The sequence below is a fragment of the Melanostigma gelatinosum genome (assembly GCF_949748355.1).
Source record: "Melanostigma gelatinosum genome assembly, chromosome: 19".
NCBI classification, from domain to species: Eukaryota; Metazoa; Chordata; class Actinopteri; order Perciformes; family Zoarcidae; genus Melanostigma; species Melanostigma gelatinosum.
The window spans coordinates 20,195,095-20,213,390 of record NC_136652.1 but is presented as its reverse complement, the minus strand read 5'-3'; the positions used below and the strand labels follow the sequence as shown (position 1 = coordinate 20,213,390).

Sequence of the window (18,296 nt, the reverse complement as noted above, 5' to 3'; positions counted from 1 at the left end):
TTTACACAACCATATATGGATCCGTCCGCCCTTTGACGTACACCAATCAAAAGAAAGCGGGACCATTTTAAACAGCGAAGAGCGTGTGCCCTCTACCCACGGCAGTTGGATTTCAAATTCGAAATACGTACTAGGATTTTACACGTTTGGTGGGGGACTATCAAAATATAAAAATGACGGAAGAGTCCGCAGTTAAAGTCTGTGTTCGAGTCCGTCCGCTAATTGAAAGGTAAGTGTTGTGCCATCAGAGTATAAGTTCTTAGTTAGCTAACGTTAGTTAGGAGCTAACGCTAAGTTACCCAGCGTTAATGCTAATGCTAACTAAAGGTTACCAACCATAGGACTTGGTCGCTAGCTTAATTTCCGAAGTTAAGAATGCTGTAACGTAACGTTAGCTTTTAACAGTGTCCTAATAGTCACAACGGAAGTAACGTAACGTTACATCTAGCTTAAGTGACTGTTGTATTGTTCGAATGGACCCACTTAACTGTCACAGGGAGGGTCTCGAGACTATTCCAAATTTCCCCTTTAGTGGCAGATCGACTGAAACCTTTTTGCACTTATTTTAACCACATGTGAAACTTTTGTTTGGGAATATTTTCTTCTGTTTTTCATAGCATCTTGACAGCCATAACAAATGCTTTGTTCTTACAAGAGAAACAAATGTCAGAGATGAGGAATAAATAGTTTGTCTTTGCAAATGTACATCGGAATATGCATCCTCGTGTGCTGATGTACTCATGGGTTATGTGTCGCATAATTAACAATAACTGTTTTGTCTTCCATGTCTTCTAATATAATGTGCCTTTATTGCCACTCTCATATCTAAATGAATCTGAGAATCAAGACTGATATTATTGATATGGACTTAGAGCTATACCAACGAGCTGCTTGATTTCTCCTCCAAACATTTTGTTTCTGCTGAGCTTCCAAACCTCATAAAATCATCGGGGGTGTTTTTAAGAAATTCAGCCACAACTGAATTCTCACAGAGCGACAGTACACTTTGTCACCCGACTATGTTGTTGTTACAGGGAAGAGAGCGCTGCCTCAGAGAACGCGGAGTCTGTCCAGGTGTTTTGGGAGGCTGACAAGAAATCCATTCATCAGATCAATGATGGGAATCCCACGAAGAGCTTTGTCTTCGGTATGTTTTGCAGCATGTACAGGATTAAGAGATGCGTTTCCTGGATTTTGTGGCTCCTTTTGAGATATTTTGCACACACAGAACATAACAGATCTGCTGTACATTCACTTTCCTGCTCTGTTGTTCGCAGACCGAGTTTTCACTGCAGAAGAAACGACCAATCAGCTGTACCAGAGCTTTGCAAAGCCTCTGGTTGTTTCCTCTGTCCAGGGGTACAATGGTATGTGATGGAAACGGAATACAGTGAGACCTGTCTGCTGGTCATGCGTTGCTGCATTAACTCACTCTAGCTGGTGTTTATTTTGTGTATCTATTGTGCGTTCGATCCACAGGAACTATATTCGCTTACGGGCAGACTGCTTCAGGGAAGACTTTCACCATGATGGGGCGCAATCGTCTTCATGGAGTGATCCCTCTGGCTGTGGAAGACGTCTTCCACACCATTGCAAGCGTAAGAATTGAATCGGGTTTGAAACACGCCACAGTTGATTTTGTGTAATCAGTTTTTTTTTTTTTTTTCTTCTTTTTTTTTTCCTAACCAAAGGACTTTTCTTTTTCCCAAAAGTGTTCAAAGAAGGAGTTCCTTTTGAGGGTTTCTTACATGGAAATCTACAATGAAACTGTGAGTGATCTGCTTGTTGACAGCTGGAAGAGAAAACCTCTGGAAGTCAGAGAGGGAATCAATGTAAGTGGCCAATTTACAAGTTATCAAATCTCAATTCCTCATGGAATCTTTTCAGGTCTAGGTTTTAACATTAGCAAGTAACTCCTCTTCAATCATTGACTTCAGATCTGTAATCACCATTTGTTCACCATCTTCCGCCTATCAGGTCGGTGCTGGTTCAAAATTCGAAGCAGCTACCTGAATGGTTTTGAATGCAGCTGTGTCTTTTCAAACAGACAGGTTAGCGTTGAGGTTTTGCCGATTCTGGATGTGTTCCCAAACCAGAAGCGGATCTCAACTGGAACTAGTTGTCAGAACACAACCCTGAGGGTTTAAAGATGATGTTGAGCCCAACTAATGTTTTATGAAGCATTTGTCAAAACTGCAAAAGAGTGCTTTACAATGCTGTGAAACAAAAACGGCAAGCAAACACACTTATTGAAATTAACAGCTGAAGCGCTGAAGACAATAAAACTGTTTGAGAGTAAAATCATAAAATAGAAGCTGACTCATTCATTTCTAAAAGGGCGACTATACTCAATAGGCATCCGTCATGTTAGCTCAGCTTGGGCTTTTAGAGAATTATAACAGAGTTACTATAGGAAGTGTAGGATCCAGTGTTTTTGGAGCTTAGAGTCTAAATAATCTCAACACAAATACATTTGTAGACGAAACCAGAGCAGAGCGATGTGATTTATTGTGTTTGTGTCTTGAAAAACATGCAGAAAAACATCTACGTGGCTGACCTGACTGAGGAGCTGGTTACGAATTCTGGACAAGCTCTGGCCTGGATTCGGAAAGGAGAAAGTAAGATCTGAGATCACTGAACATGAGACTGATTACAGGATTTACACTGCAGACTGTGTGTAACAACCAATGTGTTCTCTGAACCGTCTGCCCCCGCAGAGAACCGCCACTATGGAAAGACTAAAATGAATGAGCGGAGCAGCCGCTCGCACGCCATTTTCCGAATGGTAAGCAACGCCGCAACGCGTAGTAAGTAACATGTAGGATTCTGGGAAATCTGTGTTTTTTAATGATTTGGTTCTTCTTAGATCCTGGAAAGCAGAGAAAGCGACTCTGCATCGGGTGAAAATGCTGATGGCGCCATTATTGTGTCTCATTTGGTACGTTAGCTCTTTTCTTTCTTTCTTTTTTTATTGGCTTGTTTTATTGTTTATTTGTTCACCAGTAAGTTTGCTTGATCTTCTAGAACTTAGTTGATCTGGCTGGATCTGAGAGAACAAGTCAAACCGGAGCTGAAGGTAAGGTGGAGTTCATGGACACGTTAGTTTACTGATCGCACACTACAGTCTTTACGTTACAGTAACCCGTCCGTTCTGATGTCCTAGGCACACGGTTCAAAGAAGGTTGCAATATCAATCGCAGCCTGTTCACGCTCGGCCAAGTGATCAAGAAACTGACCGATGAAAGCCAGAAGTAAGTAAACGATCTGCTTGTCTGAACATAACTATTAATATATTAATAATGTATCCTCCAATAGCTGTCTGAGTTGTACTCTGTACCACATATTTTCATCTTCTGATTCATCAGTGTTGCAATGCTCTGCATTTTACCCACAGACATGACATTCATGATGATCTTGTCATCGTACTCCCAGAAAGAAAGTGAATGAAAGTAGTTCCACACATGAACTATTCATTTAATATACTCCTTAGAGCTGTAAGTGGTCTCCCTCGTCAATCTGAAATTGCTCCAGACTCTTATTGGATCAGAGAAAAACTATTTGGACTGTGGGGGAGTGAAGTAGCCCTGCCCTAAAGCATCCCCTGCTTTATGGTCTGTGTGACTCTAAATGGACCATAATGTACTAAATGAACATCATGCTGTATTGAAGAAGACTTGAAACTAGAGATTGAGACATAAACTCATGTTTACAATGTTTACTGAGGGAATAAATCAAGAGAGAAGTAGAGTCATTTTCTATAGACTTCTATACAACCAGAGGAGTCGCCCCCTAGTGGACATTAGAGAGAATGCAGCTGTAAGGCTTCACTTTTCAGAACCGGAGGTTGACGCCTGGTTGAACATCAATTCGCTGACATTTGCTAAAACCACTGTCTCTCTTCAGGGGTTTCACCAACTACAGAGACAGTAAGCTGACCCGCATCCTGCAGAACTCCTTGGGTGGAAACGCTAAAACAGTCATCATCTGCACCATCACTCCTTTCGCTCTGGATGAGACGCTCAGCACTCTGCAGGTTGGTGAAATATGCACATTTAATATATACATTCCATATTTTGTCATACAAGCATATTGTTTATATTATATTTATAGGGTTAGCTCCGTTCCCCTGTACATTTCTGCAAGGTTTGCAGTTGGATGTCGCCCGTCCATAAAGTGCAGCCATACCAGACTTTAAAACATGAAGTATTAGAGAGAAACTGAAGCAGATGATGTTTCACAAAGTCTTTCTTTGTATTAGTTTGCCAGTACTGCAAAGAAAATGAAGAACGACCCTCATGTGACGGAGGTGTCTGATGACGGGGCTCTGCTCAAAAGGTATCGCAACGAAATTGTAGACCTCAAGCGACGACTTCACGAGGCAAGTGTCTTCTTTTTTTTCTTCCTTCAGCCATGTGCCGATCACTGCAAGTCCCACTATAACAGCACTTCCCACCCACTGACCTGTGTGTGTGTGTGTGTGTGTGTGTGTGTGTGTGTGTGTGTGTGTGTGTGTGTGTGTGTGTGTGTGTGTGTGTGTGTGTGTGTGTGTGTGTGTGTGTGTGTGTGTGTGTGTGTGTGTGTGTGTGACCTCCCTACAGGTCTCTTCAGACACTCAGACCACAGCGACGGAGAAGAAGGTTCTCTCCCAGCTGCTCCAAGAAAAGGATCAGCTCCAGAGAGAACAAGAGGACAGGATTAGAAACCTGACCAACCTGCTGGTCACCAGCTCCAACCTGGTTCCTGTCTGTAAGGTGAATATGAGCCAAAATAACGCTGTAGTTGGAGCACAGCTTTCTCCTGAGTATCATAGCTGTAATGACTTTCTTCATGTTTTTTTTTAGAGGCCAAAACGCAGGGTAACGTGGGGAGGAAAGATGTTGAAACTTGCCCCTCTGTCTGCATGCGATAACGGTCCATCTGACCTCAGCTTGGCAGAGTCTTTCACTCATCCGGAGGACGTTGACTCTCTCTGGGAGATTCCCGACGAGTCTTTAGATGGCAGAGTGGCCGAGCTGGAGCTGCAGCTGCAGACTGAGGCCCAGCAGAAAAGGGAGGCCCTGGAGAAAATGCAGACGGCAGAGCTGAGGGCGGCCGAGGTTGAGCTGCAGCTTCAGCTGCAAACGGAGAACCAGCAGAAACAGGAGGCCCTGGAGGAGATACAGACGGCGGAACCGAAGATGGCCGAGCTGCAGCTGCAGCTGCAGACAGAGGTACAGCAGAGACAGGAGGCCAATGGAAAGGCGGAGATGTTGGAGTTCAGAGTGGCAGACCTGGAGAGTCGGCTGGAAGAACAGAGCCACACTCGGAGTGAAACTGATGGACAGGTGTGCTGTGGTTTTAAGTACATCTGCTCTCTTGCCTCCAAGTAAGAGGAGAAATCCTCAAGTACACTAGAGAGGCGCACATTCTGCATTCTGCTCGGTTGTGTGAGCTGGTTTCAGTACTAATCTTCATACTTTGTTTTCCAGATGAGGAAAGAGTTTGCAGAGACCATCCAGCTGCGTGAGACTCTGGCTAAAGAGAAGGTAATGTGTAATGGAGCGCCTTGGCTGTGACTTTAACTCATCCCACAACTCGGCAAAACAAGCTGTAAACGTGTTATCTCTGTTCATAATGTTACTTTCAGACTTGACTCAAAGGTTCTGTTTCCCTTACAAGGTATACAATTCAAGTTAATCTGGCTTTCAAACGACGAGAGTTCTGAATCATTTCATATGTTTGTTGCTCAATGCACAGCAACACAAGCTTTATAACTTTAGTGCAACTCCAGTGCAACAAGCTGCTAAAAACATCAGTGGGTATAGAAGCTATGAGGTTGAATTGAGCAGTTACTTTTCCAACAACAGGATCCGTATTTATTCAAGCTACGAGTGGTGAAAACAAAGAACATTGGAGGAGTGCAATTTCAATGCTTGAATATATTGAAATTGTATTTTTACAGGACATGGTGGTGGCTGAGAGAAACTATCTGAAGCAGGCGCTCGGGATGTACATCGAGCAGACGGAACATCTGGAGAAAGAGAAAGCTGCTCTGTCAACGGAGATGGCGGCGAAAAGAGAGATGGACGAGTTCGAATCTCTGGAGGAGGAGTTCAGCAAAGAGCACGCGGTAATCGATCTGATTCCATTAAGACTCCACTTAAAGTGCTGTAGATTAGAGGACAGTAGCGTTGGGTCGACCCGGTTTTATTTACACTCTTTGTTTGTGCGATCTCACAGAATGAGTTGCAAAACGAAATCTCTGAACTGAAGAGGACCGTCGAATCCTCTGAACTCCAATGCCTTTCACTTCAGGTAAGAATATTCAGTTCATGTTAAGGAAGAAGTGGTTGATTTACGAATGTAAGATGTTTAATATTCATATAATTACAAGTCGGACCTTAAGTTTGGAGCAGTTTTGTTAAATACTCTTCACATGTTTGTGTTTTCAAGAACAAACTAGAAACGCTGTCTGAAAAGCTGCAGAAGAAAACCGTATTTGCAGAGGAACTTCAGAGTCTGGTATGTGTTCTTTAATTGCTTTCTTATTACCTTTTAAACATAAAGCCAGTCCATGAAGTGACTGTTTTAGCAGAGATGGGCCTCAGGCAGGTTCTGTGTGCTGCTATACTTTAGTGAGCCGTCTGTGGTTTCAAATGACATCACCTAAATCTTTTTGTTTGCTGGAAAATGACTGAATTCTGAATAGATTACTTTACAAACTGATTCATTTCCTGTCACTTATATTCAAAAATAGTTTCATTGGCATAGTTCAGTGTTGCCGAAGCAAGTTTGATCATTCAGAATAAAGTAAGAGCCTAACGCAGTTGAGGTGATTGAATAGTTAAGCGGGCTAACCGTGTCGTGTTGCCTCCCTGCAGAGCGGTAAGGACTTGGTGCAGGAGGTGGCGATGCTCCGCCGCTCTCTGGACGATGCTGAGGGGCTCAGCAGAGACACCAAGAAGGAATGGGCCCACCTGCGCACCAAAAACATCGCTGTGGAGGAGATGAATGTGAGCGGGATTAACACACAACACAATTATGAAGTCTGAAAATCTTCTGTTTATTAAAACACAGGTCGGGTAAATTTAATAGCTGCTGAATTCTACTAAAATCACATTTCTTCTATCACACAAATCTGCTTCTCAGGCAGTCCTTGACTTTTTATTGACCGCTCTCACACCAATGTTGAAAGTTTGACCAGCAAACGGTGGCCTAGATAGTTTGTAATCAGTGAGAGTGACGCATGTTTAGTACAGGGTCTGCAGGGTGTCCATCGTCTTTACTCATTTGTAATACTAATTCCTCGTCTCTCGTCGCGATCCCCTCCTCCAGGTGAGTCTGAGCGCCAGCTCCTCGAAGATGGAGGCTGAGGTGAACAGCCTGCGCGGTCAGCTGGAGAAAGGGAAGTCTCGCTTCAGAGCGATGCAGAGCGATCTCCAAAAAGAGCTGAGCGTGGCATTTCACGAGAACACGAAGCTCACCGCTCTGCTCGACGGAAAAGTCCCAAAAAGTAAGTTTCAAAGTCGGGGAGTCTTGCAAACGAGGTCTATTAGAGAAGACATTAATGTATGGTGTTCTCTGTCTCCAGATCTGATAGACAGCGTGGCGCTGGAGAGAACCGTAGCCCAGCTGAACCGAGAGCTGACTGCGTCTCATGAAGCAGAAGGAGCCCTCGGAGCTCAGCTGGAGGAGCTCGCCTCGCTCCAGACTCTTCCAGAGAAGGTGGAGCATTTGACGAAGCAGGTGAGTCCTCTGAGGACGGTGTCGGGTTGAGATGGGGCATCTGAAACACTTCTGCTTCACATCAACTTCACGAGTCGCATTCTTCCACTTAAACTTTTCAGCTAATTTTTTAAATTATCAGATTGGAGTCCAATAGTAAAGGACTTGGATCGGGGCCCAAAACATGTGATTGGGACGTCCCGATCCCACCACAGTCTTTTGAGTGAGCGACACTGGAAGAAAAACTGAAGGAGATGCAGCAGCTGATGAAGGATTTCTTAAATTCGATACGACCTGATTGTTTGATTACTCGAAGACTCGGACATGGCAGCAGTCCTTGTCAAGTCGGAGACCTTTTGCTGTCGTCTTTTCTCTGTTTATAGTGTTTGTTCAAGCATTGAAACGTGTAGATCGATTAAGTAGTAATACCATGAACGTAGCCTGAAGGGTTTTATGCATTTATTTGTATACGTCTAGCTGAATGAGCTGACTGACGTGCTTCAGCGTGTGCGAGAGGAGAAGGACGCGCTCCTGTCTGAGCAGAGGAGCTCTGCCGAGGAGACGGAGAAGCTGCTCACTGCAGAGAGAGACCAGCTGCAGACAGACATGCGGGAAAACGTGGAGATGGTGAGTCCAGGATTAAAAAATGCAATCATTCAAAATCATCTGCTGTTTTGTTTTTGTCTCTAGATGTTGGAGCTAAAAATAAATTATATGTGTATATACTTCTTTATTTTACCAAACAGATGATTGAGAATCAGGAGGCGCTGAGGACGGCCCTGGAGAAGAATCGACAACGGAAGGAGCGGATCAAACAGCTGGAGACCAAACGGGAGGATTCACCCGATGAGATGAGGGCACAGATGGAGGCGCTGCAGACACTGGTAAGAGTTCTCTTAATGCATCTGGAAAACTATATTACTACAAAAGTTTTTAAATAATTCATTTTAATATCAGTAAAATGCTGTTCTAGTAACGATACAGAATACTTTATTCAGTACTTGCTAATAGTGTAGATGTTCCTGTTCAACCCACTCTCTTTTAAAGAGCTTTCTGTTCTTGTGATCAATTAATCCTCTTATTGTTGCAGCTCTCGTAAAGAGACGGCACACGACTTCCCGGCTTCTTGATGGGAGTCGGTTGACTCTGTTATTGCACACTTCTTTTTTTGGTGACTTTGCACGGAGGAGATCTTCCCTCGTTCACTCACATGGTGGTGAATCTCTTTCAGACGATCGAGAACCAGGAGGAGCTGAGGGCGTCTCAGGAGAAGGTCCGACTTCTACAAGATGAGATCAACGAGCTGAGGAGTCAAAAGGCCGAGCTGGAGGGCAGAGCAAGAGATGGGAGTGATGCAGAGATTTACCTCCAACTGCAAGAGCTCCAAAATCAGGCAGGACTACATTCTCATAGATGAAGAACACACAGTGAACCTGCTGTCTCATGCTAGCGGACCTCTCTTCAACAGAACATCTGATTTTTAGACTCATTTAGAATAACAATCATGTCTCCATCCTGTCCTGACAGATTCAGAAGCTGACTGAGGAGCTCGAGGGTGTTCGAGCGGAGAGAGACGGTCTGTCGTCGGAGAGGACGGCCGACGCTCAGACTCACAGCGAGGAGACGGAGGAGCTGCTGTGCAGAGCGACGTCTCTCAGCGAGGAGAGAGATCAGCTGCAGGAGACTCTGGAGGCTCTGAGACAGGAGAAGAAGCAGCTCAGGGCAGAGCTGGAGGACAGGATGGAGACGGTAAGAGCTCGGGGATAAATCTTCCAACTTGAGTTGCGGCTATATCCCAGGAACTATCTCTGAAATCTGGTCCTGTTTCCTGGGGTAACACACCTGCCAGGACCTGGTATTTACATGTGTTTACAGGCTGAAGACTGACAGGCACATCGTCTAAATCGTTCATGAAAGTATACTCTAACTCAAATGTCTCAGAAAATCAGATTTGATAAGAATTCTGCTCTTGTGAACAGCCCTGTGTAGTTCAATGAAACTATTGTTTTAATCAGATTTATCTCCATTTGTGTGCATGCATGTAAACACAGTCTGTATAGTAATATGTATTCAATCTGCGGGAGAAGAGTGCTGTTGTCACAGGAAGTCCTAACGGTGGACATATTGTTCTGTCTCTGTTGTTCAGATGCAGTGTGAGTTACTGCAGCAGCTCAGCTCTGAGCCTCAGTCGCTGAAGGACGAGCAGGACGACTGCTCTGCTCTGCAGGTTTGATCACGGCGCTCACTCGTTCTCACACCACAGGGACATCTTCACGTCTTCAGTTCCATTTTACGTCGTTGGGAATTTGTCCCCGAACACTGAACAGAAACTCTCGAAGAAAGCGAGAAACGACTCTCTGCACCGAGCTACAAACTACATCCGTCACTCGATAACGACACTTTGAGTAATACTGAGAACTTTAATTGTGCTTCAGATCCAACAGCTGGAGGAGCGTCTGGAGAAAACTCAGGAGGAGGTGAGCCAGTTGAAGTCTGACCTGCAAGAAAACGTAGAACTGGTGAGTTCTTTATTCCCGAAATCGTTCTAATTAAGCATTAAACGTAATTTACAGTTCAGATTTTTAGCTTTATGGCAAACTGTTCCAGCCACATGTGATAGTTGAATATGTGATTTCAGAACTGTGGACATTGGGGTCAGGGCTCTGTGCAAAGTCACCCAAAAGGAAGTGTGCAGTAACGGAGGAGATCTTCCCTCGTTCACTCACATGGTGGTGAATCTCTTTCAGACGATCGAGAACCAGGAGGAGCTGAGGGCGTCTCAGGAGAAGGTCCGACTTCTACAAGATGAGATCAACGAGCTGAGGAGTCAAAAGGCCGAGCTGGAGGGCAGATCAAGAGATGGGAGTGATGCAGAGATTTACCTCCAACTGCAGATTCAGAGGCTGACTGAGGAGCTCGAGGGTGTTCGAGCGGAGAGAGACGGTCTGTCGTCGGAGAGGACGGCCGACGCTCAGACTCGCAGCGAGGAGACGGAGGAGCTGCTGTGCAGAGCGACGTCTCTCAGCGAGGAGAGAGATCAGCTGCAGGAGGCTCTGAGACAGGAGAAGAAGCAGCTCAGGGCAGAGCTGGAGGACAGGATGGAGACGGTAAGAGCTCCAAAATCAGGCAGGACTACATTCTCATAGATGAAGAACATACAGTGAACCTGCTGTCTCATGCTAGCGGACCTCTCCTCAACAGAACATCTGATTTTTAGACTCATTTAGAATAACAATCATGTCTCCATCCTGTCCTGACAGATTCAGAGGCTGACTGAGGAGCTCGAGGGTGTTCGAGCGGAGAGAGACGGTCTGTCGTCGGAGAGGACGGCCGACGCTCAGACTCACAGCGAGGAGACGGAGGAGCTGCTGTGCAGAGCGACGTCTCTCAGTGAGGAGAGAGATCAGCTGCAGGAGACTCTGGAGGCTCTGAGACAGGAGAAGAAGCAGCTCAGGGCAGAGCTGGAGGACAGGATGGAGACCATGCAGACGGAGGTTTGTGTCCGCGAGCAATACTTCTCTGAAATCGCCTCGGTAGGGCTGCACACAGTACTGTAGCAGTTGTGATCGACTATTTCACAGTTGTAAACATTCCAAATGCGTCCCGCTTCATGTCCTGTTCGTGTTTGTGAATGACATCAGCTGACAGGAAGTAAACATGGACCGGAGCTGGTCTATGATATAGTTGGATTTTAAACTGTTTAAATCTGAAGCTGGAGTCAAAGAGACACTTCAAACGATTCCTTCTAACGGCTCCCTTCCTCACAGCTGAACGCGTCTCTGCAGACTGTGACTGGGCAGAAGAGGCGGCTGGAAGATTATCGACAGCAGAGCGTGGATATGGTGAGGCAAGCGGTCATCAAAAGGGACTCCAACTTATCTGTAGGGCTGTCTGCTGAAGGAATTCCTAATTGACGAACACTCTTACAACTGTTGATCTCCTGATGACGCATCTTCGTATTTGACTGGCTAAAGTTCCGTTTTGTTTTAAGGCTTCCACAACAGAAGAACTTGTGAAGTCACTCCAAGAGGAGCTGTGTGAACAGAAGCAGATGAACTCTGATCTGGACAAACTGTTTCAGGAGAAGGAACGCTCTTTGGATCAACAAGTTAGTGTCCAATACCTCACTTTGCAAGACTGTGCGTCTATCAGAGCAGGAGGAACCGTCTAACGGCTCCCTTCCTCACAGATGAGGACTCTAACTGAGAAACTGGAGCTCGTTGAAGCGGAGAGAGACGGTCTGCTCTCTGAGAAGGAAGCTGTCGGTCAGACCTCCACAGAGGAGACGGAGGAGCTGCTGTGCAGAGTGAAGTCTCTCAGCGAGGAGAGAGATCGGCTGCAGGAGACTCTGGAGGCTCTGAGACGGGAGAAGGAGCAGCTCAGGGCAGAGCTGGAGGACAGGATGGAGACGGTACCTTTGCACTACTATGAAGTCGTGGGTCCAACTCATTCACTGACATAGACCTAAAGGAATAGTTTGACATACTTTGGAAAGCAGGCTTATTCACTTTCTTTCCAACAGTTTCATGTGAAGCTGCAGCTAACAGCCACTTAGAAACAGGGGCTAACAACTAGCTCTAAAGCCCAATAATTACCACCCTATCTCTTCTGTTCAGGGCTGCAGATGCGGTTATTAGTGAAGACAGCGGAGAATATTCACATTTAAGATGTTTGAATCGGAGAAACATAAATACTAAAACCGGTAAATCAATTGTTAAAATAGTTGCCGTTTAACAGTTGACAACTAAAAAGCTGGAGTGTACAGTACAGTGGCGTGTTGTGGTTTTAGGGAGTTAAGTACCAGACTTTAGACATTTTCAAATGTTATCAGACAGACAGAAAATTGATCAGTAATCAATAAGGAGTCTGTAAGCAGGATCGATGATGGTATTCCTATGAATAAAACATAAAATCTCACCCGAATGGTGGTTCTTGTCTTGTCAGCATTCAGCGTGCAGAGACTTCTTGAAAAGGCAGATTCAAATATGGATGACTCTTGAGTTGGAGAAGAGCCATATGTGTATAATTATTATTTTTCCTTTCAGTTGCTCGGCGAAGCGAACACGACCAGTGGAGTCAAGGAGGCGTCGTCGGCCCGGCTGCAGGACTCTGCTGGGCAGCTTCAGGTAACGTCGCCAATGGATTTATTCATTTTAGTTCTGAGCAGCTGAAAGACAAAGACCTTCTCCCGCACCAGTGCAACACATCTCTGATGCCACTGAACTCGTATCATTGCAGGAGGCCGTCAGAAGATTCCAAACCTTCGTAGACGATTGTTCAAAGTACTTCCGCCCGGACAAGATGCGGCGTTCGCTGAGTCACCTGAGCGCTCTTCCAAAACCCACCATGGACGCCTACATCGCCACGTGTCAGCTGCAACTGCAGACAACTCGGACTCTGGGAAGCATTCTGGTAAATAGCAACCTGTTTTCTCCCCATTTGAAATCTCATGAAGGTCTTCCTCTCGTGATCAGCTGATAACCTCCCGCTCTGTGCCTCCACAGGAGCACCTGAAGGTGCGAGCGCAGGGCTACATGAATCTGTTCGAGCTGTTGGCGAAGAATGATTTTGCCGTTTTTGAGGAGAGGCGTCGGCAGGATCTGCTGCTGTGCCGAGCGCAGGCACCCCGCCGCTCGCTCAAAGACGAGGACTTCCAAGCGCTGTGGGACGGCAGGCTGACCGAGCTGCTGGACAAGAGGCAGCTCTCTCTGCAGGTGAGCTTTGGGATGGAAGAATGATCCTACTCACTTCCACACAGCGAGGCACACGCTTTATTAAAACCACCGCGCCCCCTCTAGAGAGAGAAATCCAGTTCAAATGAGATGTTTAGCAAATTACATAATCCAGAGTAAGAGGAGGATTCAATGACTCATGACCTGGATTACATGTGATTGTTTCCAACATTTCTGTACTCGAACCTTTTATGATGACTCTTTGGGCTTCCTAGAAAATGTCCAGCGTGCATGAGAAGCTCCGGGCCAACATGGCTTCCTACACCAGCGAGCTGTCGGTTGAGATGCGAGCCAGGGTGAGGTTCGCTGGGCAGCTGAAGGCCGCCCTCACCTGCTCCAGCTTCAGCGTGCTGGACGACATCCTGAGCGGAGAGCTGGACCACAGGTCTGCGTTGGAGCAAGGCAGGAAGATGACCCTGCAGGTAGTCTTTAACATTCATTCACTGTACTTATTTGCGTTAAAAAGTCAGGGCACTGCTTGTTCTCCTCAGTGTATGTGTCTCAGTGATGTTGCTGGTCTTTGTAGAGTCATATAATCCTCCTGACTCCTGCAGGCCATCATGGAAGAGCACAACGGTCTGTATGAGGAGCTGAAGCTGCTGGAGGCTCAGGCGGACTGTCTCCTCCAAGAGGAGAGGAGTAAGACCTCCACTCTGCTGCAGGCGCTGGAGGGAGCTCCTCTGAAAACAGAGCTCGCCCTGCGGAAGGACAACCAGCAACTTGTGCTTCAGCTCCAGCAAGCTGACGATAGAGTCAAAGTATGTCTAACGCGTCAGTTTGTTTTACATGCGCTCATGACTGGTGGCATCATGTAGCAACATGTCTCTCCCTAACCCGTCTATGCGCAGCACCTGCCTCCAATGTCTCCGCTCAAAATGCCTTCCTGCAGATGTTGACCGACGTGTTTGTGTTTTCCAGGCTCTGCGCGCACACATTGAGCAGCTGGAGGAGGCTCAGGTCAATGCCGGCAGCAGATTGTCCAACCACAAACAGGCCACCCAGCTGCTGCAGACGGAGCTGCAGGACAGCCGCGCACAAGTCGATGAGAAGGAAGGGACCATCCAAACCCTCAAGAGCAAACTGCGCCAGTCTGAGGTTCACGTCAACAGTTCATCTTCGGTCCCCTGAAGCAGCCTCTTTTCTCTCTCCCATTCTGAGGCGTGGTCTCGTACTTTTACAGCTGCTGTATTTGTATTTATATTTGTATTTTTCTGCTTTAGAAAAATACATCACCCAGCGCCGTTGAGATGGAAAAACTCCAGACTAAACTGTTCCAAATGGAGGTGGAGTTGAGTTCAGCGTCTGATAACCACATACAAGAGTAAGAGCCCGTTGGTTTCTTGTCCGATGTATTGACTTCAGCTCTTCTTCAAAACGGTGAAATGTTTGATCTGGTCGATCTCACCAGAGGTTTCTGTTCTCAGGATCCAGATGATGAGCACAGTGCTGAAGGTAAAGGAAGAGTCCATGAGGAAGCTGAAGGAGACTTTGAGGAGATCACAGCAGGAAGGAGAGGAATCAAGTGAGTCAGCAGTGTGTGTGTGTCCTATTGAAATGTAGTTATTCTGCCTGCAGCGGAGTAGTTGTCTGATAGTAACCTCACCAATATTCATTTATTACGAGAACAAAATGAATCCCTTCAGTTTGTCATTCTGTGATGATTGAAGGGAAGAGCGTGAACGAACATGTGCTTTTATAATGTTTTGATTGGCTTTATAGGAGGGGATGGATTCTGTATTTGTAGCTGCTAGCCTGCCACTAGCTAACCACCGAGGGGGTTTATCAGCTCTTTCCTGGACCCGAGTGGTCACGGCGTACTCTACGTCACATCCCTGGTTCGATTCCAGCAAGGGACCTTCCATACTACCAGGCCTGAAGACACCTGTCACATGACCATTCACGCACACTCTGCATGCCGGCTGCAAAGCACTCGAATAACCTCTTGGGCTGCTGCACATGTAGGCAGTTATAACGTCATAGAACGCAGAACTTAAATGCACAACAGCTGCTAGCAGAGAGAAACAAGGTCGGCCAGCCTGTAATTCATTATCTATTTTGAAATGAACCGCTGGTAGTCGAGGCTGATGTTCGTTTCCTTCCGGAAAAACGATCATGTGATGGGGCGTCTGATACCCGATCAAGGAGCGAATGTGGGCGTCTGCAGGACTTAAACGCAACAGTTTTCAAACTAAGACGGCTTGAAACGCAACACAAGCCTTTCAAAACAAAAGCGTAGTCGTGATGATGTCATCGTGTTGTATTCAGTCCTGCAGGGTGAGGACCTTCATGCCAGACTGACCAACCCCAGAGGCGTAGTGATCAAGACCAGCATTCTGCTGGAGAAGAACAAACTGGAGGAGGAAGTGAACCAGCTTCAACTGAAAATAACCGCGCTGGAAAGGTGAGATGAACCTGTGAGGGTGGAACCGCTTGGGCGGTTGATGTGATTCGCAGCTTCTTTTAGTCCTCTTCTGATATCTGTCCCCCTGTCACATCAGCTTGGTGTCCAGTCAGCAGGAAGAGATCAGCAAGTGGAAGAGAAGAGCCATCAGGCTGAAGGGGAAGAGCGAGGCCGAGGTGGACAAGCCCTCAGCGCCATGCACCCCCACCAAGAGGGGCCTCCCCATGACCTCTGACACCTCCACCTTCTTCAGCTCACCCAAGAAGTTTCTGGTTACTCCCCGGAAGCTGCTGGACTCTCCCCGGAAGCTGCTGGACTCTCCCAGGAAGCTGCTGGACTCTCCAAAGGTCTCTCTGGTCGACTCTCCCAAGAGCAGATTCTGGGGGGCGGGAGGAAGCTCCGAGGTGCTGTCCAGAACCTGCCCTAAGCAGTTCTTTAATAACGCCGAACTCCGAACAATCCCAGGTCAGCCCCATCTAAAGTTCACCTCTCTGTCTTGTTTGTCTCGTAGTCTTAACTTCATCAACACCTGAGCTGTTTGTTTTCACCAGAGGTTTTCGGTGTTCCTGATAGACTCGACGCAGAGACGTAACCTCTGTAATATTCACCACTGAGGGTTTTACCAACGGTCGCATGAGGTGTTGGGACTTGTTTCAAACATCTAGTCTCCTCTTGTTGATGTGGTTTACGTCCATTATAAGCTAATGAAAGAGACTGATGGTGACTGGCACACTTGATTGAAGGCACCACTGTTGTTGTTGGCACTTCAATTAGAAGAAATCACGGAAACATAAAGTCACTTGCATGTGGAGCAGGGTGGGTTTAATGGCTGCATGGCCATCAGAGAGACCAGCGAGATGGATTGTGTAACTTGAGTGCTGGTTTGTCTTACAGCGGTCTTGTGTGACGCAGATGTGGACGCAGACCGGAAGGACTGGTGGCCTCAGTCACCAAAGCAAGACGAAATGTGTAAAACTCAGTAAAATGTTCTACGTGCAATAATTTTAAATGTCTTTCTTCATGTTTCTTGTTTTTATTCAATTGTTCTGTTTTTCATATAACTTGAATAAAAAGCCTAATAAAGTAAATGACTGTCTCGTTCACACTCATGTCCCAATATGTAGTCTGTCAAATGCAGTGTGCCAAAAATACCATGATGTTCTACTGCATACGTCAAAAAAGTTTTCACGTCTTTTTCTTATAGTATGTCAACGTGAAAAGGTCATAGTACAGTATGACAAAAATACTTTAAGTCATCGTAAAGAATCTTGAAGAAAGTTTTAAAAAAGGCATATTATAGGTTGTTGATAAAAGTGTGCAAACTGCTTTTCTTTTTTTTTAAATAGTGTTCAAAAAAGTTTCATGATATAGTATGTTGACAAACTAGTAAATATGTGAATGCACCTCAAGTGATGTGAGCTCAGGCTGCGTTCAGAGGTTCACTGTGGATGCTCATGACCTCTTTGCTGCAGCTGTTAGATGACTCCATGTTATTCTCACACATCGTTAAAGGACCAACGAGCTCGTCGGTGTGCATCGCATGAATCAATTGAATGAATGAATAACTATTAATGTAGCATCTTTAAAAACTACCGTTACAAAGTGCTTCACAAACACTGAAGTGGTGATGACACACACACACACGGATAAAACGTCAGCTTTATCCTATTTATCTGGTTACATGCCTGATGAAAAAGAATATTCCACTAATAACGTTTGCATGCAACCGTGCATACCTCGATTGACTGTGTGTGTGTGTGTGTGTGTGTCCGTCCATGTCTCGAGAAGCATCCGATCTACTTCACACTTGCTGGGTGTGTTGCTGAGGAGTGTCGTGTTGAATTGAACACGTTCATTGTTGAATAAACAAGCGACGGCGCTCTGTGCAGCAGCAGGGGCGGAGCTTCAGGCCTCTGCGGACAGATGTGGTCCACAGCAGGCTTTGTGAGGCCGCCGCCCTTTGACTGCAGTTCACTTCTGCTGCTGGATGCTGGACATACGACCACTACAACCAACATCTTCTTCACTTCCCTGGAGTCCAGGAGTGATGAGCATTCCTCGAAGACGCTGAAAGCAGCACTTCTGAGGGCCGAACAAGCCGCTCCCAACAATACCCCCCCAACAATGCTGCAGGCAGCAATACCAGGAAGCATATTGTCCTAGTGGCCGACACGTATGATTACAGCTTCTGAGTCGGTCACGTGATGACAGAGGGCCCCAAATAAAACCTTTTCCCCTTAGACGTACATTGGGGAAAGAGATGTTTGTGAATCTTTTTGTTTTAAACCAGCTGCCCAGTACGAACACTTGAATATTCTTTATTTAAATCATCAGGTCCTAAAAGTTGTAAAGGGCATGAACTGCCGGAGCCAGAGTTATTTTCTTTCCTCCATGTGAATGATGAGCGGCTGAGAGGTGTGGTTAAAGACGGAGGAAAAGCTAATCACTGAGTTTCATCA

The 18,296-nt window shown here is 46.1% G+C and overlaps 1 protein-coding gene across 3 annotated transcripts; it reads left to right on the top strand.

Moving 5' to 3' along the window:
- Nucleotides 1-111: 111 nt before the first annotated feature.
- On the top strand, nucleotides 112-16,882 carry cenpe (centromere protein E). 3 transcript variants are annotated; one of them, XM_079290446.1, is made up of 44 exons: nucleotides 112-229; nucleotides 1,035-1,147; nucleotides 1,278-1,367; nucleotides 1,480-1,598; nucleotides 1,713-1,832; nucleotides 2,537-2,618; nucleotides 2,718-2,785; nucleotides 2,867-2,938; nucleotides 3,025-3,076; nucleotides 3,164-3,251; nucleotides 3,904-4,033; nucleotides 4,259-4,378; nucleotides 4,599-4,751; nucleotides 4,842-5,324; nucleotides 5,469-5,525; nucleotides 5,942-6,109; nucleotides 6,220-6,294; nucleotides 6,433-6,501; nucleotides 6,861-6,992; nucleotides 7,315-7,492; nucleotides 7,571-7,725; nucleotides 8,182-8,331; nucleotides 8,451-8,588; nucleotides 8,936-9,097; nucleotides 9,232-9,453; nucleotides 9,851-9,931; nucleotides 10,140-10,223; nucleotides 10,452-10,493; nucleotides 10,599-10,811; nucleotides 10,965-11,198; nucleotides 11,472-11,546; nucleotides 11,696-11,812; nucleotides 11,894-12,115; nucleotides 12,750-12,830; nucleotides 12,943-13,116; nucleotides 13,209-13,418; nucleotides 13,652-13,858; nucleotides 13,991-14,194; nucleotides 14,355-14,531; nucleotides 14,657-14,757; nucleotides 14,861-14,958; nucleotides 15,702-15,837; nucleotides 15,935-16,302; nucleotides 16,732-16,882. In XM_079290446.1, the coding sequence occupies exons 1-44, from the start codon at nucleotides 174-176 to the stop codon at nucleotides 16,818-16,820; spliced, it is 6,165 nt and encodes a 2,054-aa protein (XP_079146572.1). In that variant the 5' UTR covers nucleotides 112-173; the 3' UTR covers nucleotides 16,821-16,882. The 3 variants fall into 3 exon arrangements, with proteins under 3 accessions (XP_079146572.1, XP_079146570.1, XP_079146571.1); XM_079290444.1 differs by having other exon boundaries at nucleotides 10,452-10,811; nucleotides 16,732-16,881; XM_079290445.1 differs by lacking the exon at nucleotides 9,851-9,931 and having other exon boundaries at nucleotides 10,452-10,811.
- Nucleotides 16,883-18,296: the final 1,414 nt, after the last annotated feature.